We start from the raw sequence: 11,316 nt of genomic DNA on the forward strand, positions 1-11,316 counted from the left end.
CGGCGCTGTGTGTGCCGGGCCGGCGGGGCCGAGCGGGGCTCTGAGGGGCGGTGGGGCCCGCCCGCCCACGCGCAGCCGCTCCTGGAAGCCGCCAATCGCCGCCGCGCGCGCTCGGCTCCGGGGCGCGGCCGCCAACGGCCGCATCATCCGCACGGACCAATGGCGGCGCGGGGCGGGGGCGGGGCCGGGAGGAGCGGGCGGAGCGGGCACCGCTCGGGGCGGCACCGCGACACCGCCCGGCATCGTGTGCCCGCCGGTCCCAGCGCGGGCCCGGGGGAGGGCCGGGACAATGAGGCACAGCGGCCCGGCCCCTGCGGCACAACCACGCTGTCCCCGCCAACGGGGATGGCACGGCCCCGCTGCTGCACTGGTGCCCGTAGGAAAGCGAGGCTGCGAGTTCGCTTCTGCCGCCTCGAGCGACTGCAGATAAGGTGAAACAACGCATTCTATAGTGCACTGCTMATTAATTGTACTTTATCTGATGGACGGGAACCAGAATTGGGGGAAAAAAAGTGATCTTTCTCTAGAGCATAAACTAAAGAAATGCTGTAGASTGGTGATGGAAAGGTGGGAAAGGGGTTGAGGGTTTTATTTGGGTTTTTTAGCCTGAGGTTGAACTCTAGCACCACTCGTGGCTCTGTTACCGAGTTTTTTTGGTTTTGCCACCACAGCAGGATTTATGAGCAAGGACAGGTACCTGGCAGCAGCTCCTGTTCCCGACGCTTTTGTAATTTGTGTCTTCCTATTTGCTCCAAAAGTAATGTAGACTTACACTAGCGCAAATATGGAAGCATTCATGTCAGTACTATTGTTCTAAAAAAGCCACAGTAGGTAGATAATTAAATATTAAGTAGGTAGATAACTAAGCGTTATTGTTCTAAAAAAGCCACAGTAGGTAGATAATTAAATATTAAGTATATAGATAACTAAGCATTAGTCCCATGTGTATTTAAGTATAAAATAATTATTACTCCTATATTCCAGATTTTGATCCATGCAATAATAAAAGTTCTATCCACAACGACAAAACAATGGCATTCATATTCTACATWAACTGGATATGGAGACTACAGAAAAGTGCAAACTGTCAGACTGGATGAAAGCCCAAATGAATAATTCATTTTCAGATGCATTAGTCTRTAGCACAGATGCAACTGAAGAGGAACAAGATGACTTAGTTCATGATGGAGATACAGRAACAAGGTGTAAATACAGCATTAATTCAGATAACTTCAATGACTGTACTTGTACAAAATATATTTCTGGTATTTTAAACTTAGCCTGTTCTGAAGATAACAAAAACATAAAAACAGCAGCCAATTATGAAACTCATCCACAGTCTGAAGAATTCTCCAGTCACGACCGAGGCACCAGAGGAACAACTGGTGTTTCAGCTGAAATGCCTGGAAGTGAAGCTTCCTTCAAGAAGGAATTACCTGTTGGTAGTTGTAGCAAAGAACATATAACTACCTCCAAAATGTCCAGTGTCCTCCTGCGTCATTTTCCTAGGGGAGAGTTACTAAGCACATGCCACCTAATTGAATGTGARACGATACCAGAGACATCCTTTACTGAAAGTGTCGATGACACTGGGAGCAAACCTGAGCCTTCAGAACGCATCAAAGGCCTTTCAGTGCATGAACAATGGGACACGAGCTCTGACGAGTACCCCTTAGAAAAGCACAGGGAAGTAAAAACTGGGGACAAAAACGAAAACTCATTTAATGAAAATRGATCTGTTCCAAAGAAACCTATTTTTTCTTCTGGTAAATGTGGGTGCAGACAAGAATATTCACAATTGATTAATGAGACTGAAGATACACACACCTTTCAAAACGTGAAAGATGAGAGAGCCCTGTTTACAGTTTCACCTTGTGAGCTCAAATATGGCCGAGGGCAAGCTCACTATTGTCTTCCTGACTTCTCTGAAGTTACTTCAGAAGTTAAAGTACCAAAAAGAACTGACAATATTAACTCAGTTCCTTCAACTGGGAGAGCAAAACCCTTCCCTATTTTGCTAAGTAAATCAGTAACTGTGAACAACATTCTGGAAAATAARAATTACTTCAATTCTGCTGAAGTAGAGAACCARGAAGAAATGAGTGTTTCAGAACTGCTGCAACAGCTACAGGTAATTAAGATGCTTGAAGAAATTCATACTGGGTAAGAGTGGTTTATTCTTCAAAGATATCCTGTGTCTCATAAAATCTGATATGACTAGTTCATGTAGGCACTCTGTAGGTGTCAGTGAATACATCACTTGTTTCAAAAACTGCTTTCACAAAGTTTTGTGGGACTGACTTTATACAGAACTGTCATCAATTATTTAAAGGCTTTTTATGTTAAAGGCTATTTAATACTCTGGTATTTAACACTGAAATATTGTTTGTGATGATAAAGCATCCTATCAAATCATTAGGAAATTCACTATAAATTGTTGGTTTTAGTGTTATATTTAAATGTTTAAATTCACAAAAAATACTTCAAATGTATTTTTAAGAGCAATGTTATGCTTTTATATTGTGTTTATGTTAAGACATCTTTGCCTTTTTTGACATCTAACACTCTTCAACTACTGAGACRTATTTATTGACAAGTCAATTCTTTTTAAGGGATTTTTTGACAACAATATTTCTCTTACTGTAGTGAATTTMTTTTAAAGCTTGTTAGTAATTAGATAACTGCTGCTCAATTTCATGCCCTGACATGGAGCTCACTCACAGAGCTTTACAGATTCTTAATACCATTCCTAGATTTACATCTTAGTAAATGGCTTGAGATACAAGTTTTAATAGTTTTCCCTATTATTTCCTGGCTGCAAATGAGATGCTGACACAGCATGCTGACACCCAGAATCATATTGATCATCTGAGATTTAATCCTAAGGTAAATTTCCCAACTTGTCTTTTTAAAGTCATTCTTTTTTATGTCTTGGACTATGACTATCCCCTAAAACTATTTTGTYGCCTTCATATTTTATTTCCCATTCATACAAATCCTCTATATTTTCACAACACAAAGTGGAAATATTTAATTTATACAATGAGACACCATATACACCTTATTATCAACTGCGAAAATTAAATGGTACTGTTATAATAAACATTTCATTAATATTTTGTATTTTAAGTTTTTTGTCTAGGTCCACAAGTATTCTATACATTGTATCTATAACAAAGGTTCTCATTTTAACAGATACTTCCTCAGTCAGACTTTGCCATTTTCTCAGGAGACACTGGGACACCACCTGATGTCATCACATTACAGGCTCCTATCCCTGTACAACCTACACATGGTTTGCCTAAAGCAAGTAAGTAACATTACAGTAACTATGCAAATGACTATTTAATGTAATTTGATTACACTTTTGGGCAGAAATTGCAATTGATTGATCTTACCTTGTATTACATAGGAGTGCAGCCTGGAACAGCAGCATCAGCACTACCAGCAGCAGGAACAGTAGATGCACAGTGTCTAAATCCTACTGRTTCCCTGGCAGAACTAACACTAGGAGAAAAGATGTCTCAAATACTAAAGGATCAGACAGATCAACTGACTAAAAAAGTAAGAGCTCTGTTTCAATATATACTTTGCACTGATGCTCAAATTCCATATTCACTTGCATGTTTGTATAAATATCATTAACATCTAATATTTTGTCTTGAAGGTGGAAGACTTCTCTAACCATATGACCCAGGAAACATTGTTTTCACAAGACAAATATCAGGTAAATTGACTTATGTATTTTGAGCTATCTGAAATGCACTTTAAATGGCTGTAGACTCACAGTTTTCTGGCAAGATACTTGATGTTTACCTTAGATGGATGTTTACTCTTCTTCTCCATTCAGACTGAAGGCTTAAGAAGCAAAAATGCAGGTCTTCAGTAGGTGGATGAATTCTTCAGTTTTTTAAGGATTCCAACTTAAAACTATTAATAAAAGGCTTGAAGTTGCCATGTAAGTTAGGGATTTTGACATGTAGGGTATCAGTTCAGGAATAATTTATTATTTTACTTGGACATAATAGAGCAGCACAGAGAAGTAGGTGAATATATAATGTGCAGTCCTGTTTCAATTCAGAGAACTACCAAAATTCTTACCAACAGCACTGCAAATAGCATCTGGCTTACATAATAAGACATACTGATAGCTGTATAAGCTAAATTATCATGACATTTTGTATTGAATTATTTCTTATTGATGAAGGCATTAAATCAACTGAAAAGATACCTTGATGCCTTGGAAAGGAATTACTTAACAGCTAGAGAAAAGCACCACAACTTACAGCTGCACAACTACAAGGACAAGCCTATCAACCTTGGAGAGTTTGATCCTGAGAGGTTAGAAGATAAGTGCTAAGTAGTACATCAGTATGTGTTCTCTATTCTTAGTGTTTCAAACCTTTCACTTCAATTATTCATTAGAGTTCTCCTGAAGTGAAAATACTATCTTAATGTGGTAAACTGAAAGTTATTTGGCCAAAATTCATCTTGGGCTTTACATATCCTACTTGTAATTGGGRAGTCTATTGGATTAATTTAAATACTTACAAGGGACTCTGCTGACTCCATAAATTTTCTTTTTTTTCTATTGGAAATGTACTGCAATGTCCACTATGGTTATCATCATAAGAAATAAAAGATCAGTTTATACAGTTTTAATTAACTGTGGATTGTGATTGGATTTAGAAGGGTGGAAGGAGGAATATTCAGACTTGGCATGCTCCTTGAAGACATTCAAGAACAAATGGATGACAGCAAAGGCAGCCTGTCATCTTTGCTGACTTCCTATGAATCTGCCCAGTCTTTTTGTGAGGTAACTGAGTTTACTGCAGACTACAATTATTCTGTTTTACTGATACAAGTCTCAAGAGCCTTAGTGCAGTGGTGTGATTGTCTGTTCTCCAGTAAGAGTACGTAGCTTTAGATAGCATGTTACTTCAAAAGACAATATTTTTAATGAAATATTAACTTCATAATATGTCATTAACTGAAACATAAGTATAAAAACACAACTGAATGTTCTTAGTTCCAGTTTCGAAAGCATTTATTTCACAGTAAGAAAACAGGAGTAGCTAATTTAACTTCTACAAAGCTGCTTTGTTTTGGGGAATTAATCACTATCATTTAGTGGGAGGAAAGATTACTTTGTCAAAGATCCTTAAGATACAGAATTACTAGAAGAGCAAACAGTRTTGTGCTATAGAAAATTGAGTTTACTGCTAAGAATGGTAATATTTTGTCCCAGATCATAAATACACATATGCCCTGCCCCAAAAAAGATCCTACTGTAACGTTCCACAAATCTGCAAGTCTCAACAAATGCTTTCATAATCAATATTTTAGATAACTTGGACTTCAGAGAAAAATGTTAGGAGAACCTCAGGAGGTGCTGTTCGGTATGAGTCGTGTCCTTGCTGTGCATGGACCGCATTTGCCTGTGTCTGTGCTGTTGTTACTTTGTACAGAGCTCGGTAGTTTCAAGCATTGCTGATCCTCCGCGAAGAGGAACTGAAACTCCATTTCTTCACAAGAACCATGAGGGAGAAAGAAGTCAGACAACTGATATAATCCCACCAACAAATCAGCTTTCTTCAGAAGGCAAAAAGTGCCATCTTTGTCTTCATATGTAAGTGAAAACTTTGAAACAGCTGTTGAAGTTTTTATAAAAATATATGGAAATTATTTGCTGAATAAGAAAATTGGGATGACTGAAATCTCTGAAAAAAACCAGGAATATTTCCAGAATAAAACTTGTACAGAATTCTRTAACTATATATCCAAAGTATTTCCGGAAGCCAAAACACTACCATCATTTTCACCTAGGACTTAAATCATACTTCTKTATAAAAGTCATGACAGCCACATGAATTCAGGCCGTGAATGGCTAGACCAAATGCTAGTAAAAGATTATTTGCCAATATTTTTGTGGCATTTTTAATTAAACAAGAGAAGGAAGGGATGCAGATACTTACATAATTAACAATAAAAACCTTGTGAAAACCRTACATACCATCTCCACTCTCCTCGGAAGTATTTTTTTAGAAAAATAAAATAAATGGTCTCCCYTTAACCAATCTACAGTTTAAAAAAAGAGAACTGAAYGAAGTTCTGGGAAATGAATGCATGCAGCACAGAACACAGTCATATTACTATAAAACCATCATAAGATTATTTTACAGGGTAGATGATAATAGTTGTCTAGTAAAACCAGCCTAGCTTCCACGTTTTTCTCTGTCATTGAAAGAATATTAGTTAAATCTTCTGATCATTATGTTTATGAATGGGCAGAAAATTTTCCAAATAAACTTGATGACCCTGTATACTCCAAGTTAAAAATACACATCAAATAACTCAAACAAGGAGTTTGTTGTTGTTCCTGTTCTCTCAGAAGATACATCTCAAATATTCCTCTAATTATCTAAAGGCATTAAATTAAAGCCTTAATAACAGCTTAGTGTTAAAAACAAAATAATATTTAAWGTATGTTTTTATCGAAGCACAACTCTCAGTGGTAACTGATGGATATATCTAAGATTTCATACTGCTTTACTGTTGAAATACAGGATTATCAAGACCTCACAGCACTTTTAACAGCTATGGTAAATCAGGGTGCTTTTGTCAGAATGTGTCCTTTAACTGAAGGATTYCTTATTTTGCAATTGGTTAACTATTAATTTTAATTTCTGCTTACCACCTTTTCAGATAACTGATACATGTAAAGTTCTTTCTGGGAATAAAACTGATTTTTTCTCAACTGAGAAGTGATTAATCATTAATATAAGGTGCTTATAAGTCTCAYAGAAATATTAAGATACAATTTAAATATTCTGTTTTCATGCTTAAAGAAATACCCAGGAAAGAAAAACTGGAACATCTTCACTCTTCATGCGAAGAAAACCAACTGATTTATCAGATACCAACCTGAGTAAGTCACAATGGCATACAAAGGTCAGAACCGTGCTTAAACCTGCCACGGAATCCTGTGAGGAAATACATTCCTTTCATGTCTATTATGGTGCTGAAAGCCAAATAATTACCTGAGTACAGTAACCAAAGTTTCTAATATTTCAGACCCTTTTAACTTACTTTCTGAATTCTAGGCAGTGATCCAGAAGACTTCTCAGCCTATRATTCTTACGATTCACAAAGCAACAACCTGGTCAGCTGTGACACTCTAAGTTACAAATCCTTAAATATGAGATTATGTGGAGAAAGAAGAGGTAACATGATTGCAAAAATATTAACATCTATAAAGAAACATTTCTTTATAGTTAATTTTTCTAAACAACATGTCTCTGTTCGCAGGATTTAGATGCAGATGCCCCAGGGGAAGAAGAGATCAAGTAAAACTCAGGAATTACAAAGAGTCTGTTCAGTCTTGCACTCTATGTAGAAATAAAAGTCCTGGTTCATCCTGTAAGTATGATATGCTACTGAAATAATTAACAAACACAGAGTAGGTTTTAAGGGGTGGAAAGCCATGCTGCACATACAAGGCCAAATTTAATTTACTATAAGCAGTCATTAGCATTGCAAATTCAGCTTTTACACACCTGGTCAAGTTTAATCTCCCTGGATGACAGCTTTAACCTTCCCTGGTTCTTTATGAGAGGAATCCCATTCATATTTCATTTATGGCAGGTATATCTCAATTTTGCAGAGCCACATGAAAGAATACAAAAATTAGGCATTACTGTGCTAACTTTTATAGTTCCAGCCATTACCTAACGTGACATGCAGCAAAACCAAGGAAAGCCTAATTAAAAAAAAATTAAATGTTGAACATCTGAACATCTACCTTTTAAACCTACGTAGACTCTCTGTCTCCAGCATAAGAAAAAAATTGCTTAAAGAAAAATACTAAATTTCTTTGAGAAGAAAGTATAAATTAGCTACTTGTCTAGCAATTCCGTGAAACTATAAGTCAAAGTATCTGTCCTCATTTACAAAAAACTTAATTTATTCAAGTTTTATTCAGCAACGATAATTACTTGGTCTACTATTTATGCTAAAGAGAAAAAAGAAGTTAAAATACACAGAAAATTACCTTTTTTTCTTTGTTTTAAACATGGCCTCAACAACTCCAGCTTATTCACGGAAGAGAATCTCCACTCAAAAGGCTCAAAAAACCAAACAGCCATGTGAAGTTGTAACCAGACTTTGTGAGAGGTAAACTGTAGCAGTAACTGTGTAGTACAACACTGTTGAAGAGTCAGCATTCGGGAAACACACACTAGTATCATAAACAGGAAGAATGTTTTATGCTTTGCAGTGCATGTTGTATATCAGAATTTCACTCTTGGGTGAAATTAAAATATTTACTCTCAGGACATGGGTAAACAATTCTTAGCATMGTTCTTCACTCCTTCTAATTTAATGAAGAGTAAAAATGTAACTTCTTTATCTGACACATTTAGTAATCAAAAAAATTTCACTCTAAGAGGATGTTCCCATTCAAAGATTCAAAAGCAGGGCTGTGTTATTAGAATTTAGCTTTGTTTGTTACCAACTATTTCTCTATAGGTAAGAATAGTACTTTTAATTGTTGTTAACATTAAATTACACTGCGAGACAGAAATCACAGACTAGGCTGAAATGGAAACAAGTTTTGTCTGTATTTTTTGACAGCTTTACTCAATAGCGGTAATTGCCTCGAAGTAGAGCAGCTGCACTTGCGAATTAGTGGCATAGAACACTGTGAGAGAAAGTTACAGCAGCAAAAGAGTGCTGCTATTATGAGAAATTTCCTTACTTTGCATCCTAGGACAATTTSTGTCTTACTGCAATACAGATGGAACACAAATAATGATGGACTGTGCTTTACAATTCAATGGAAAATTCTACTCACYGTAAAATTAACTCGCAACCAAGTGGTATCAAGGTATATGTATGTAATTCATAGTTCAGATTTTTTTTTTTTTACTTAAATTGTTTGTATTTTATTCTATRTATCTTTAGGAAATCCTTTGAGGCTGCCAAAACCTGCTGTTCAAGCACATGTGATAAAATTATCCTTTCACATCAATACGTACCCAGTAAGAAATGTGCCCGAAGCAAATCTGCAATCAACATCAGAAACAGAAGTGCCAATGATTCCTATGCAAATGTAAGACTTTAGAGTGAAAATTAAAAGCCACACAACTTCCTTGAAAGGATTACCTCCCTACATTATGGCACTGTTGAACATCCCATTCTTAGCAAGCAGATTACTACAATCTAAGCATGTGTAGACCATTTGAGGGTGAGACAAGAGGGRGTTCAAAACCCAAGCATTTTAGCTTATGTATTAGTGTATTACTTCATATAGATATGTACACACTTGTTATGCAACTCAGTCCCTGTATAAATGGTGAAACAGACTGAAAAACAGCACTGGATCTTGTCTCTAGAGTTATGTTCCAAATACTGAAACAAAGTGTAGCTACAGAAATCACTATCAGAACCTCAAGAAAGCCGCCTCAAAATCAAAACCATGCACCACACTGGAGCAGATACCTCAGAAAGGTGTAAATATCCCTCAGTTCAAATGAATACACAGTCAAAGAGAGAAATAAGTAACAGATCCTTCCAACTTGAATCCTGGAGCAATCTATCACATGACTCAGTTTTTACTTCTCAACACATATTCAGAACGAAAATCATGCACAAAACTTTAAACAACACCTTTTCCAACACCTATGTGTACTTTTGCCTTCACTATTAACAAGGCCACATTTTATTAATTCCAACAGATTTTAAGTTCTATGCTGGATCATGCCATCCACACAGCAAACAGTTTGAAGAAAGCTACAGAACGAATGGTACAAGCAGTTTCAGAAGATCTAGCTAAAGTTAAAAGACAACAGTTTTAATTACCTAATTCAAATCCTATATTGTTCAGCTGGTTCATACTGAAGTGTTGGTATCTCTACAAAAATAAAACRGTTAATTCAAACATCAAAAAGCCAGCTAACTTTGTCAGCTGTTCTGTACCTATTGGTACAAAGCAGAGTATATAGGCATTCCACGTTTACACTTAGAACTGTAAAACAAGGTATTAACTCTATTGGAAATCTTTAGTGGGTTGGCAAATCCTCACTACTGTGTACAGATACCCTCTTWAAGTATTCACTTAATATAGCTTAATAAAAACTGGCTGAAACAAGCAAAATCAACTTCCTGACTTTGATTCTCCCCACCTCCCAAGTGTGAGAATAAATCTCAGTCATTAMTACAGATCATTTCTTCCCACGCTTGAACAGCAGCTGCCTAAGCACACCAAAAGAAAACAGCCTCTTGTACCTGAGACATCTGGACACAAACATCATGCTAACGTGCCAAGTCATAGCCAACATTCATAATTATTTGGTTTTAGAGTGCCTGACATTGAGAGGTGTTTGTTTTTAAGAAACTTCCTTGCATGTTACAATGACTGAGTTACACCATTTGTTGTTTGTGTATTTGTAACAATTAAATAGGTTCCTTCAATGTGATGCCCCTAACGTGGCTTTGAGATTTTAGCAGATGGTAAGTAGGTTGGAAAATTTTAAAACACCATAGAAATTAAGTGGGCTTAAGGAAAAGTCATCTATAATTTTCCTTCTAACATCCATTGAACTGCAGTGATTAAAACCAAGGAGACAGTTAACAGACTTCTATTATCAGGGATGCTATTGACTGAAGCCGAAGTATGTAAGGATGAAAAAAACAAATTAGATGAAAAACAATGAAAAACAAATTAGAAGTGTCAGTGCATTCCTTAAAAAGGACAGTAATTTCCAGGCAAACCTGAGCATTTTCATCAGTGGTGGATGCAGAAATAATCCAGACTCTGTTAACAGAAGCAGTGATTGCTAAACTCACACCATGTGCCACTTACTCACTAGCCTGAATCAATGACTTTTTTTCAGAGCTGCYTCCACAGCTCACAGCCAGCAATACCATTCAACTCTTTTCCTCCTTAGCCTCTTACTGCATATCCTTATAATTTTAGTTGTCTCTGCTTATTATGTTTTTCTTTATTTAGTTTAATATTTAGAACGTCCCCACTATTTGCCAAAAATAYTCTCTTTACATATTAGTTAACCTGAAGGCAAAATAAAAGAGAAAAAACTAAAGCAACAAAACAAAAAACAAATACTCTTATAATTGTAACGAACATAAATTAAAAAGCCATGACTAATCAATTCTTTTTCATTATGAYATTTCTCTCAGATTCTACATACAACAAACTAATATTTCAACGCACATAAATACAACATCCCTTTAAAAGTTTGGTAATTTTAAGAGAGAAATCTAAACATCACCAGTATTACAGAATTCATACAATTTTTT

The 11,316-nt window shown here is 36.5% G+C and overlaps 1 protein-coding gene across 3 annotated transcripts; it reads left to right on the forward strand.

The window, feature by feature from the left end:
- Positions 1-195: 195 nt before the first annotated feature.
- Positions 196-10,549, forward strand: AKNAD1 (AKNA domain containing 1). 3 transcript variants are annotated; one of them, XM_057364270.1, is made up of 15 exons: positions 196-431; positions 985-2,131; positions 2,827-2,886; positions 3,196-3,310; positions 3,413-3,564; positions 3,668-3,727; positions 4,208-4,341; positions 4,690-4,816; positions 5,469-5,629; positions 6,849-6,928; positions 7,104-7,223; positions 7,309-7,419; positions 8,091-8,172; positions 8,962-9,109; positions 9,735-10,549. In XM_057364270.1, the coding sequence occupies exons 2-15, from the start codon at positions 1,061-1,063 to the stop codon at positions 9,852-9,854; spliced, it is 2,541 nt and encodes an 846-aa protein (XP_057220253.1). In that variant the 5' UTR covers positions 196-431; positions 985-1,060; the 3' UTR covers positions 9,855-10,549. The 3 variants fall into 3 exon arrangements, with proteins under 3 accessions (XP_057220253.1, XP_057220255.1, XP_057220254.1); XM_057364271.1 differs by lacking the exon at positions 2,827-2,886 and having other exon boundaries at positions 197-431; XM_057364272.1 differs by lacking the exons at positions 4,208-4,341; positions 4,690-4,816.
- Positions 10,550-11,316: the final 767 nt, after the last annotated feature.

Source organism: Malurus melanocephalus, unplaced genomic scaffold, assembly GCF_030028575.1.
Source record: "Malurus melanocephalus ecotype Western Australia unplaced genomic scaffold, MMel_1.1 scaffold_37, whole genome shotgun sequence".
NCBI classification, from domain to species: Eukaryota; Metazoa; Chordata; class Aves; order Passeriformes; family Maluridae; genus Malurus; species Malurus melanocephalus.